At 43.9% G+C, this 13,051-nt stretch overlaps 1 protein-coding gene across 6 annotated transcripts in view; it reads right to left on the reverse strand.

The window, feature by feature from the left end:
* Window positions 1-553: 553 nt before the first annotated feature.
* The window catches only part of PLCB2 (phospholipase C beta 2), a 61,360-nt gene continuing 48,862 nt past the window's right edge, over window positions 554-13,051 (reverse strand). For 4 of the 6 annotated variants that reach the window (XM_052812076.1, XM_052812077.1, XM_052812074.1 and 1 more), the window contains 8 exons: window positions 11,930-11,983; window positions 10,128-10,338; window positions 9,746-9,914; window positions 7,912-7,988; window positions 5,631-5,726; window positions 4,390-4,447; window positions 3,670-3,756; window positions 554-3,023 (listed from right to left, as the gene is read on the reverse strand). In XM_052812076.1, the coding sequence (XP_052668036.1) occupies window positions 2,751-3,023; window positions 3,670-3,756; window positions 4,390-4,447; window positions 5,631-5,726; window positions 7,912-7,988; window positions 9,746-9,914; window positions 10,128-10,338; window positions 11,930-11,983 (1,025 nt within the window). In that variant the 3' untranslated portion in view covers window positions 554-2,750. Of the gene's footprint in view, window positions 3,024-3,669; window positions 3,757-4,389; window positions 4,448-5,630; window positions 5,727-7,911; window positions 7,989-9,745; window positions 9,915-10,127; window positions 10,339-11,929; window positions 11,984-13,051 lie in introns of those variants that run through there. The other 2 variants (XR_008238850.1, XR_008238851.1) reach the window with 2 other exon arrangements.

The following is a 13,051-nucleotide window of genomic DNA, read 5'->3' on the forward strand; positions in this document are numbered from 1 at the left end:
AGAGACTGTTGCTCCAGTCAGGAGCACATCTCTTCTAGTATTGTCTCAAATTAAGGGCAAAGATTTTAATAACAAGAGGCTGGAAGAAGTTCCTTTTTTAGACTATGGTCTCACCCATTTCTCTTCTGTGGCTGCGTTTGAAGACACTCTACCCTCTGCAGCTCTATAAGGTAGCAATATAAGGGGGCTTGAGTAGCCAAATAAATACATTGAGGGTTTCATCAGCGCAAGGTTCTCTAGGCAGCTGGTGCTAAGACATGAAGTAGTCATAGATCTGCTCAATTGCAGGTTGAGGTTTGGGGGGGTCCCATCCCCCCCCATTTCTCTTCAGCAGTGTTTAGGGTTTTTGTTGTTTTTTTGTTGTTTCCTTGAACAATTTGGAAGATTTGACCTACAGTATCTCATCTCCAGGATAAGCATTTGTAGTAAAATAGTTGCAGTTCCCATTTCCTTTTTTACCCCTAAGTGTATCTTCTTCCACCTCTTAATTTTAAATTGTCTTGCTATTTACAGATGTATGACTGGAGATAGTTGACTCTCTTTTTTTGGGGGGGGGGGGGGGGGGGGGGGGGTGTCAGGTCAGTTCCCCCCCTCCACTCGTGACATCTGGTGACCACAAGTGCCTAATTTCACAGGGTCCCTGTGACCTGGTGCGTGTATACTTTGGCAGGCCAAACTCCAATTCTTGGGCTAACATTATTTCAGGGCATGATATGAGGAAGGTCAGGATGTGGCTGATCTGTACTGAATTATTGCTATTTCCTGCTTTTTTAGGATCCATAAGCAAAGTCTGTCTTAAATGGTGCTAGGAAAAGAGTTGGACCATATGTTTCCACTTCCTTCCTGCTGGATGAGTGAGAACTTGCTGTGTCAAAGCTGTTCAGTGCACAAGGTCATACAACAGGTGAGAAAGTATGTGAGGTGGCAGGTGGCACTGGTGTAAGTTCTGCATTCACAAAAATAAGGCTTTGCTGTCCTAGAAAGTGGGAGCGTAAAGATGGCCAGGAAGAACCTACCCTTTTTCTGTTGCAAGACAGGACCAAGATAATGGGAATCTGGACCTCCAGGTGTGTTCTGCTGGAAGGTTTTTGTGTTATGTGTTAGTGAAGACAGCAGCAAGTATGTGCTAGGACTAAAAGAGGCTGAGGACTGTTTGCCCTTTGAAGTCATATGGCTGGGCCATTTTCCTTCAATTAGGCTGTGGAATGAGATGTACCTGTTATGTCACCAAAGTGGGGAACTGCTGTTAGTTACAGGTGCACGTATTTCATGAAATGGGAAGTGACTAAAGCTGAGGGAAGACGTGTGCAGCACTCCTGCAAAGGGAAAGCAAACAAACAGCAGGAGTAGTGTGTAGTCTTCCCCTCAAGGTCTGAAAGAACATGGATCTTTGAGGAGTTTGGTTTTTCCAGCAGCAAGGAACAGATTCCACAGCTCACTGCTGAGCCCTCTGTTGTCATTAACGGGGATGGCAGCATGTAAAAGAAGCTCCAGAGAACTGCTTTCTGCTACCTGAATGGATAATTCAATGTGTTTTCTTATGAGCTGTACTCAGCTTTCTGCATAAGGGAATCTTATGGGCAATGTAACTGGCTGGCTCTTTATTTGAGCAACAAAATTATTTTCAAACAGTTTAGAAATTTTGTTAACTGTTGTTACCCTAAGCCCATTATATGGAACTAATTTAGCTTCACAAGAAAAAGTTTCAGTGAAGCTCTAAAAATGTCAGATTGTTGTAGACAAGAACTCCACTTTTTGTGGTAGCTGGAACACATGATGAGGCTCTTTGACTCCTCATAGTCTGCCTTACAATTGCCCAGGGAGCCTGCTCAAGCCTGGCAGGGTCTTCAGGAGATATGGATCCAGATCTGAGAACTTGGCTGAAGGCCTGTGAGAGTTGAAGTTAGAATCAGGAGTGAGAATCAGCCCCTGGGAATAAGGGGAGGTTAGAAAGAAGGAAAGAAAGAAGAAAAGCTACAATGCTGGTAATGCACATTTCCACAGAAGGAAATGCTGGTTTATGTTGTATGAATACCAATGTACTGAAAACTGTCCTTGTCTGACTGGGGCAGGGGGCCCAATTAAAAAGCCAACACTAGTTGTGCAAGAAAGTGGTATGCTGACAAAAATGGTATGAGGTTCTATCAAACTGACCTTTCCTCCTATAACCAGAGGCTGTGTCTACATTAGCAGGTAGTGTTGCCAGAAGGAATGGTGCTTTAGAAGACAACAGTTTTTTGCTGAGCACCTGCACCCACACTTACAGGTATTTCAGGAGGCTTTATTCTGGGCTAGCTCTCAGCTGGTAGGAGCATATTAGGTGGGCTACTGGAGAGTGTCTCTCAGTTAAACTTTGTTCAAAGGGATCTAGCTCTGAGACCACACTGATGTGAAGAGATGCGTGTGACAAATGATGAGGGAACTTACTCTCAAAACTGAAGTCTAAATCCAGACTAAAATATTAATGTAGATGCTGCTGTGAATGCCAACAACCAGCTTGTCTTCAGGCACAGGCCCTTTCATGCTGCTTAAATACCTTAGTGCTAAGGCTGTGGAAGACAAAGAGCACGAAGCGCTCTCTGAAGGGTGATCTCTTCAGACTACTTCCAGTATCTAGCATAATGAAGTAGTAAATTCCTGAAGGATTTCAGGAGTTCCCCAGAGTGGAGAGTAGTCTGTCAAGGTAGTCTTTAACTTCACTATATATCTCCATAAACCTTCTTGAAGTGGAACAGTAAGGCAAGCATCTCTCAGAATATGCTTTCTTCAATCTCAACATCTGTTTCAGCTCCTGGGGGCTCAGGCACGGCTATTGTGAGCCTTGACACCTCTGCCACTGGGATCTTGTCTTTCAGTTGTTCTGTAGACCCTTGTTCTCCCTCAGGAACGCTCTGAACTGCTTCCTTCTGCATCTCTGGCTCTCCAGGAAAGCCTGGTTTCACGTAGTTCTTCACCATCTCCTGCACCTCCATATTCAGCATTTTCAATTTCTCCTCATACTCTGCCAGTGCCTCCTGCTGGAGCTGCAAACAGAGACCTCAAATCATTCTCCAAACACTGAAGCTAAGCAGACGTCAGGCTGAGAATGGTATAAAAACCTTCTCTAAAAGAGACCAATATGATGAGATGTTAGTACTTCATGATTTTGGTCTCAACCCTATATTGAATGACTTGTCTCCATCCCCCAGGCAATCTTTGGCTTCCCTGAAGATGAAAGCAGGGAGGATTGCTGATGCATGTTATTCTAATTTGCACCACAGTTTGATGAATTAAGACTGCGTGTTCGCTGCATGTGAACCTTGAAAGAACATGAATGCGTTTTGTGTTTTGAGAGTTTGAGGAGCTCAGGGATGAGACTAATCTCTTCTAAAGATGCATTTCCATCACACTTTAAGATTTAGGGTGTTTCTGTATGGTTAGATGAATGCTAGTGCTGGCACAGGGAGTGCAGCACCTCTGACTTAGAAGGTGGTTCTACAGGAGCCTACACAGATCTAAGTAAGTCATTCATTTTCTCAGCATACTGAGGAGTGGGTGTCTGAAGTGTGTGTGTGTAGGATGAGTGTAGCATTAATTAAAGAATGTGCAAGGAAGACTGATCCCCTGCAGTGTTTTGGATTTACTGTACTAAGTAACAGCACTGACCCTGAGCTTCATCTTTGCCTTTACCTGACTTTCTTTCTCCTTGATTGTTCTCAGATTGTCTGCCTGCTTCTCTTCCAGTTTCTGCTGATACCTGGCTGTCTTTTGTGTCACCTTTAAAAAGAACAAATTAAAAAAACACTTGTATTTAAGCTTTCATCAACAAATGCTTTAGCATAACAGCAAGATGCATGGTTATAGAGCACATGCCACAGTATCCCCCTCATTCCCAACTCTGAACAATTTCTGCTGGCTCTGAGTTATCTGTGTAGTACTTGCAAAAGCGTGCACATGTGTGGCACATGCACACAGACGGTCTGCTCTATAAGGGGATGGGTCTCTGAAGGGCAAAGATGAGATTGTTAGGGTCTCCTCCCCTTCTGCAAAATTTTGCACTTTATTAAACAGATGTGGGGTTACACTGCTAATTAGTTGTGCTTCAAAAAAATCCCTGAATTGGAAATGTAAAATATCCTAGACAGCTCTGTTTGCACTGCATCTCTGACCAGGTGGGAGGACTCATTAGATCCTTATGGACCTGCAGTATTTTAGTAAGGGTAGTGGCTGTCTTCAGCTGCACTTTGGCTGTCTGAATTACACACTCAGAGTCCTCGATGCAGTAGCAGTTTAATAGGATTTAAATGCCTCGGAGAACTCGCACTGTGAGCCATGCTGATGATGTACATGAGACACCCCCACTTTGCAGAAAACAGAGATGCTGTGCCAGACTGCCACAGGAGAACTTACCAGTTTGATTGTTTGCACCACTTCCTGAATGTGAGAGTTATTAATTTCTTTCTTCAACCTTTAAAGAAAGGAAATGTATAAAACCTTATAATCCATCTGTTACCTTTATATAAAACCTGTTTATCAATACTGATAAAGTGCCATACAGTAAGAGAAGACTGCTAGTTCCCACACAGAAAGACAGGTGTGTTATATTCTCATAGTGTCCTCCCACATTCAGAGCTTGCTGTAATTTTAGGAAAGGCAAATAAAACACCATTCAAATTTGCCTGAGACATAAGCCAAATAATTGGATTAAAATTCTGTTTTTTTCAGCTTAACAGACAGCAAAAGGACCTTGCTATGAGCCGGAAGCAAAGGAGGTGTAGTGTACCCTCTTCTGTACCCTTGAACACATGAAGCTGTTACAACTGATTCGTATCATGCAGTACTTGACTACACAGGCTTGGTAGCAGAGTATTATTTTTATAACAGCAAATGGGAAGGAAGGCTGCAGCCATTATATGCCTAAACACCCCCTCTTAACTGAGATGGTTGTTGAAACTGATTACAAACAGATTCTAGAGAGGCTGGGGAAGACCTGCCTTTGATTCTAAGGGGAGACAAATACCCACCAAGGCATGGGGGTAGCCAGGAGGTATTTGGAAGTGCTCTTAGGCTTCAGCTGAAGTGACTGGCAGGTGCATCATCACATCAGCAAGAAGCTTACATGTCACATAAGAGAGCCAAAGAGATGGGTGCATAGGAGGCTTGTCTTCAAGGTACAATTTCTCCATCTGTAATGACCTCCCCCTGCATTTCCATATGAGCTCCTACTCCCTGCGGCAGGGCAGGAGGTGTTTCTAAGGCACTGCTCCTCTCAGGCTATTCAGAAGTCGAGTAAGTGAAACCAATCTTGTGGACTGCCTTACACAAAAAAATTAAGCCTATGAGAAAGCTCCAGAAGCCACTGTCAGCAGTGGCTGCAGAAATTACATTATTGCTACAGCTAGGGAGCAGATGTTTGGCTTCGCTATGTATATGCCTGTGTACTGGAATGCAATGGAGAAAAAGCGCTAAGCCAGGAGTGAGGGCAAGCCAGCACACCTTCCCTGACCCCTACAGCTCTGCCACCACCTGTTTGGCTGCTTTAAAAAGTTTCCCTGTTGGTGACAGAGACTGTGGTGTAGCACTGTTACCTGCCTGGAGTAGGACAGCTAGTGTTCTGCATAGACAAAGCCCAGTAACGCCTAGCCCAGTACCTCTCCTGAGCAGCCTTGTCACTTGTATTCCTCATCATGGTTTGGATTCGGTCCACTCTCTTTGCCTCCAGCTTCTTCTTAATGTCTTTAATGTTGCTGCAGAGAGAAGAGAGTGCTGTGAGAGACAGGACTGGTTACAAACCCCAGAGTGAAGCAGCCCTCCACATTTGCTCTCTGGAGTGCTCTACTGGCCAGAAAAGCAAAGTTTGAGTGGTTGTGCAGCAGAAAGCCGTAAGTCTTAAGAATATTTTAAGTCCTGTAACTTTTTCTTTTTTTTAACGGGAGTCATAACAAAGGGACAAGAGAAAACACATTATATAATTAGGTTGTATTGTATACCTACACTGGGGTCCTCTGGAGCAGCAGAAAACTTGCTGAAAGTACTTAAACTGCTAAATTAAAAAAAAAGGAAAAAAAAAACCCCTACATGTCTGTATAGCAGAGCTAAAAAGAAGACATGAAGCAAGCAGAAAGGCACATAAACTATGGCATGTGACTTGCAAAGCAGAAACCCTAAACACTTAAAATGCATTTGATCAACTAGTAGGAAAGATGAAAAGAACAAAATCCAGAAAACCTAGGATCTGTGCCCCTGACTGAGGCATGTGTGGCCACCAGAAATGCTAACTGCAGGCCAGAGAATGTGACAAGACAGACAGAGGAAGGTGCATCATCAGGGCATAAGAGGCTGCTGACACACCACCAGTACCTCATCTTGGCCACCCATGTACAAAATGATTACAACAGGACAGCTGCTAAGGGGGACGTAAAAATGGCCATCAGATTGTGGTGTCCTGCCTCCAACAAAAGAACAAGTATAGGGTAATTTTTCCTTCCTCCATCTTTCCCAGTCTCCCGTCTATCCTCCAGCTTCTATGCATTTATCTCCCATGAATGTCTCTCATACCTTGGAGTTTAGCTCTACTTTTGGACTTCATAGCTCCTTGCCCTGAGAGGAAAAAAACTTAATTTATATGCTGTGTGACAGAAGTACTCCCTGAGAACTTCACTGGGTGCGCCACATTTCTTGTCTTATGAGAAACAGTGAGTAATCACTTCCCTATTCTTCTTCTCCATACCATTCATGATTTTACACACTTCTGTCACATCCCCCTCAATCATCTGTTCTCCAAGCTGAGTCCTATTTAATTTCTTTTTGTGCAGAAATTAATCCTCACTGCTGACTATCCTTGCCACTGCCTTCTTGCTCTTTCAAAGCTTTTTTTCAAGATGGCATACTGAAAAGGTGACTGCATTATGGAGATAGATCTAGTGGCATAATGCTGACTTTGAATCTTCCTCTTTCTATACAGTTCCAAAAATTCTATTTGCCACTTTGGCCACTGCAGAGCTGTGAATGACGAGCTGTTTGAGAGAAGTACCCACAGCAGTTGAAGATCTCTTTCCTGAGTGACAATAGCTCACAGCTGAGCTATGGTTAGTTTTTTTCCATTCACATTATTTTGTATTTATTCATACTGAATTTAAATGCCATTTTATTGTCTGTTGCTTAAGATCTTTAAATCTTTCTGGAACTCCTCATAGCCAGCTGTAGATGTGACTGTACTAAATGACATTGTATTGTTAACAAACCATTATTTAGCTACTCGATCTGTTTTTCTTAGTCTTGTCTGAATATGCTGAATAGCTGAGAGAAACAGAGGATCTGTCTTGATGAAGGACATGAAAAGAGGAAGTTTTGACTGAATTAGCAACTAAAGGCTGAGAGGGGATTTAATGGGAAGGAGGAATGAGTGAGGATTTTAGCTTCAGGACAATGTTATTGCAAGAACAAATGGATAAATGCCTGGCTAGAAATCGGTGAATTGATTCTGCCAGTTTATTTAAGTACTGGAGCCAAGATGCTCAATTCACTTAGAAGACTGAGCTGATCAGTCCCTGGAAGGGATTATATGTGATGGACTGACTACAGCAGATAGAGATGACATCCAGTAGCCAGCAGTCTTATTTCCTGTATTTCTGAATTAATCAGTCAAGGCTACTTACTGCAGCTTGAACACTAGTACCCTCTTTGGTGCCTCGTGGTAGGAATGCTGTTCTGGAGATCACAAGAGCTGTCTTCCCACCACTGCCACTGTGTAACTGTGTGAGACCCCATGTCACATCGCTGTGCCTCAGTTTCTCACCAAAGTAAAAGAAATGCTTCTCTTCCCCTGTATTCACTCACTGTCTGTAGTACAGTGCTTTGAGATCTAGCAGAAAATGCTACCCCATATAAAAGCTATGCATTATTACTTTGTTATTCAAATACTAAGTTTACCTTTCTGATGACTCCTTCAGTGCCTTCAGCTCAGCTGTCTGCTTCTCTCTGGCTAGCTCTATTATCTTGGTAACTTGCTGTTCAAGGGATGAAAACAAGATCAAAACCAAACAAACCAAGATGAGACACAGCACACCATCCGTATCTAATTACCATCAGATTCAGCTTTATCCCTCCCCGCACTGAATTCCAGGGGCCAGCTAATCCCTGAGGCTTTGTGCAAACCAGTGCACCACAACAGCGAGTTCAGATGTGCACACAGATTGCACCATGCTAGTGGACTGACTCCACCAAGGCTCCACAGGCTACTCTGTGAGCCGTATCACACACCTCCAGGTTATCTTTACAGACAGCTTCCTATCCCTCGGTGCAGGAGGCAGCACCAGATTCACTGTACTTGTGGGTAGGTGGGAAACAGCAGCAGAGCTTACCTTCTAAACAGAGGCTAGCAGCAAGGGGATGGGCCTTCCATCTTGTGGAAACAAAGTTCTGTGGAAACTCCTGGCAGATAAGTCTCAGTGCAGTCAGACCTGCCTGCACTGCTGTCTGCTGAGAGACAGCCTGAGAGGAAAAACCCTGACTGCTGGGCTACATGCTGTGCAGTGGGAACTCAGTTTTTTATTTCCTTTTCGTAGCCTTGCTTGCTAAATCACACAGTCTTTGACAGTTGTGAGACAAGAATGTTTTAATTCCTTTGGCTTCTCTCTCTGGTGATAAGCATGATTTCCAGGTAAGCTAGTTCTCAAGAGGCAGGTTTTTTATTCCCTCAGGGTTGGTATAGGCTAGACCAGCCAGTCTTCTAGACAGCTTGCAAGGTGCCTGTCAAGCCAAAGTGCACCAGGGAACCTAAGATTTAAGACATACGATGCAAACTCCTTTGGAAAATAATGATAGGAAAAGGCCTCCAAATCCTGGAATCATCCCTCTTTCATTGGAACAGATGGTGTATGCTGTATGCCATATTTATCATCACCAGCTCGTGGACTGCACTTTGTCTCCAGGCATTACTGTGTCTCTTGCTGGTGTTTGCTTAAGGTGGGGTGTCTGAGGGTGTGGGAAGCACTGATGCACTTGCAGGGCTCACTGGTGACACCATACCTGCACACTTACTTTGACTTCTGCTAAGTCAAACAGCAAAACACTTTCCAGATTTCAAGAGGAATGAGATCCAGCCCTGCCATCACCGGTAAGGGGTGGTCCTATGAGTACTGTCCCTCACAAGGCTTTCATTTTATTAGCACAGATGTGGCAATGGCAAGCACCGAATGTATTGGTGGGGCTCCTCTGTTCCCACACATCATCTGTCCTGGTTGAATGACAGCAGTGAGTGTGATTGCCCCTACAGCATGTCTGTAATGCTCTGATGGTTGCCACTGGTGAACCTGCAGGGCTTTAGCATACCTGTGTGTCACCCTAGCTCTGACAGTACAGCATCAAGCAGGGAGCCTTGAGAAGCATGGTACAGCCTCATGTACCCATGCTCCTAGAGAGCTGGCACCTGGTAGTGTATGAAGCCAGTAAATGCCACGTTAACCCCAAGCTAAGCTATCAGAAGAGTTTAAGCAGATGGAGCCTGTTGTGCTCCAGGGCAGTGCTTCTCAATATTGCAGACCTATAAAAATGTTTCTGCTGGATTTTTATAGCTTCTAACAAATAAGCTTCACTGTCTACATTCTCAATTATCTTGCATGGACCTGACAATTGCTCTGAGGGGTGTTTTCTGCTCTGCGGCCACATTTCCAAGTTCACAGTTTAGTGAAGAACTTGGTTTTTCAGGCTCTCCTTGCAGGGGCTCTCCTAGGCTACATTTTCTGTTGACACTTGCAGTCCTTACCTCTGTTGCATGCTGCTCTTTCTTTCTTCGAATCCCATCATGGTGTTCCTCTCCCAGGTGGATGAGGTCCATCTCCAGCCTCTCTCTCAGTTCCAAAATTCGGCTATCGATGCTTTCAGCCATTTCTACAGGATTTGCACATGTACCAACATCACCTGTTGTCAAACTCCTGCAGAACAGATACAGCAGCTGTGCTGCTTCTAGAGATGCCGATGATATAATTCTGACCTTCCTACCCACCCCTCAGTGGGAACACCTGACACTCTATAAACCCAGGGAGATGTGGATGCCTGCAGCACACAATGCTTCCTTCAGAAAAGGGGAGTCTGTGGGGAGGTGACCCACAGGCCAGGCCCTGCTGGAGACCCTGTGCTGTATTTACCTCTTCTTCTGTGTCTTCCTAGTGTGTATCATCCTTTTCTTGCATCCATAGCAGACAGGGTCTGAAAAGAGTACAGAGTATTTCTGCAGCAGCTCCTCCCTCCGTTTACTTCCTTTCCGCTCCAACTCCCTCAGTTCCTTCTCCTGTTTCTTCAGCAGCTTCAGAAACAGCTTCATCTGCTGCAGTTCTATGAGGCTGGCCGTCTGAGGCTCTAAAATACAAAATAGAAGCTTTTCTCAACCTGCTGTGATGCCTTTTGGGGTCAGACAGCTTTTTTTTCAGCACTGCCTTTATTCAGTCTTTCCTCCCTCAGCCTTTCCTCCCTCTTTTCAGCATTACATACAGTGCAGTTCACCATCTGGTGGATGCATGGCATGGGGATGGCCAGAAGAATTGCTGCCCTTTGATATTTTGGCCAGAGGAACACACTGGTGGTGATGTGCCAGTCTGTCTTATGCCTTGCACCTTTTTCCACAATTCTAAGTATCCAAAAGACAGCACAATTGTTAAGCTAGTCACCAGCTCTAATTATAAGGGAAAGGCTTTGTTACTTCATTACTGATTTTTTTGCAAAACTGAGTTACAATGACAGGTGCTTTCATCCCTTCCAGTTTTAATGCCTGGCATTTCTTCAGCTGTGAGGAATAAATGAAAGGGCTTTTGAGGCAGATGAAAATGAGAGGGGAAGGATGCCTGTGAACTGTTGGAGAACTTGTTATCTGGCAGCAGCAAGTCAGTTAGATGTGGTTATCTGTGGCAGAAAGGCCACAGGGAGTTACCTTCTCAGGGGAAGTAACTTTTTTTTTTTTTTGGCTTGGAATGTGTAAAAATTAACAGAACTTGTGGGTATGTCTGCAACACGGTGCTGTGCAGGGTCAACTCCTTCTAAAAGGCTCATATTGAGGAAACTGAAGCGTACAGCTTAAACCAAGTCTCTCTGTCAACCATCCAGACTCTGAAACCAGAGCCCACTATGCTTCCGTACTATGTGATGCCTTTTACCAGAGTACATATTTAAAGTAATCATAGCTCTGTCCTGGGGAACATTTTTCTTTAGGAATAACTTTTAAAAACAAAACTTAATGTACATAACAGTTACTTGGCAACATATCCTGAGTGCAATAGGTTTACTCTTGTGCCTTCAGTTCAGTTTTGTGGCATAATTAGGCACACTGGTTACTAGTGTTTTGTGTTGATTTGTATCACACTGCATGAAGACACAGAAAAGCAGGTGAACAATACATTATTACAGAGGGTGCAAGCGTGCTGGAATCTCCCTGCGGCCACATTACCTCTGGTTTAGTCAGGGTAAAGGAACCATCGAATCTGGCCAGAGCAGAACTCCAGTGACAGCCCCAGGCTCCTACCTTGCTATAAAGCTGACTTGCTGCAGTGCTGCTGCAGCCAGTGGCCTCAGAGGGCTAAAGATGGAGCAGTCCAAAGCTCTCCTGACCTATCTGCAGGTGACAGTGGCCCAGCTTGTCTAAGGCATGGACCATGGCAACTCCAAGCCTCTTTTCTCCTTGAGACCTGCTGTGAGCTCAGTCCCAGCCTGAGAGCTTGCCACACAACATGGCAGTTGCCAAAATGGGCAAATGGTGCCACACAGGCAGGGAAGCAGGTCCCTGAGCCCAAAGATTCATGTGGTTTGTCTTCAGTGCTGGCTACAACAGGCAGGGTTGGGCCAGGTCTCTTTTAATTTGCATAACAGGCTTCATCTCTATCCCAGTCAGAAATTGGGCAGAGGGAATGTAAGATGACTGACAGGGCCTCAGCCTGTGTGAAAGCACAAGAGGAGTTACCTGCAATCTGCATCACTTCTATCACATTTTCGTCCTTGGCAAATGCCGCTGCTCCTGAAATCACAAAAAAGGTTCCTGTTTATGTTCTATCTTGGATCTTCAGCTTGAAAACGGACAGTGGAGAGCTCATCAAGAACATGGGCCACACGAAGGATGTTGGTGTGAATACAATGGAATTAATTAAGCTGCTGAGACGCTTAAGTGCTTGGGAACTTTGTTAGCAGGCACATCAGAACAGGAACAGAATTCTCTGCCTTGCCAGAGAAAAAGGGCATTTGCTTTTTATTAGCTGAATATTGCTAGTAATGATTTGGCACATGTAAACTTGTTTTGATTAGGTGAGAAGGATATTCTGGTCTGAAATTTGAGAAAACTGATTGTTTTGATACCAACATATTTGAAAGGACACTAATCACATTGATACAGTAAATATCAAAGAAATACTGATTAGCTGTCAATTACTATAGAACACAATAGAAGAGAATGAGGTAATCTAAGTGTACAGTAGGGGACATGCTCTTACCTAACCTGAAATTGCTCTATCAATTAGTATGTATTAGAAGCATGTTTGAGGAACATTCCTTCTGGCACTTTCACCAATACTACACCTTTAACGTTTGTTGGCTACCTTGTAGGTGCCAGTATGCAAGGAACAAACAAGCTGTTAGGAAGATCTTTCTCTGCTAGAGCTTCTTTAAACTTAGTAATAAATGCTGACTTTGTCTTTTGATTTCTATTAAAGCAAATCCGTAACTTTTTTGCAATTTATCCGACTGGTCAGAGTTAAGTAGTTTTTGCCCTTGCTATGTTAATGGGTCCCCATTTAATCTAATGGTCAAAACACAGGACTGTGCTCTTATTCCCACTCTTGCAGAATGCCAGATATGGGATCTGTTCACTCTGAACTTGTAATGGATCTTACAAAAAGTTTGGTGTTCATCTGAGCTCATGAATAAAATTACTAATCTTTAAAGTTCCCAAGATTTATACAACTAGACTCTGGTGCAGGCACAGTCTCACAAGATAGAGTTTTCAGGGGCATCTAAACACACTTAGAGTGTCAGAAATCAACAGTAATCTACAGAAAGAGACCCTTGAAAAGAACAACAAAGAGGTGAAGAG

This window comes from Harpia harpyja, chromosome 16 (genome assembly GCF_026419915.1).
Source record: "Harpia harpyja isolate bHarHar1 chromosome 16, bHarHar1 primary haplotype, whole genome shotgun sequence".
In the NCBI taxonomy this organism is placed as follows: domain Eukaryota; kingdom Metazoa; phylum Chordata; class Aves; order Accipitriformes; family Accipitridae; genus Harpia; species Harpia harpyja.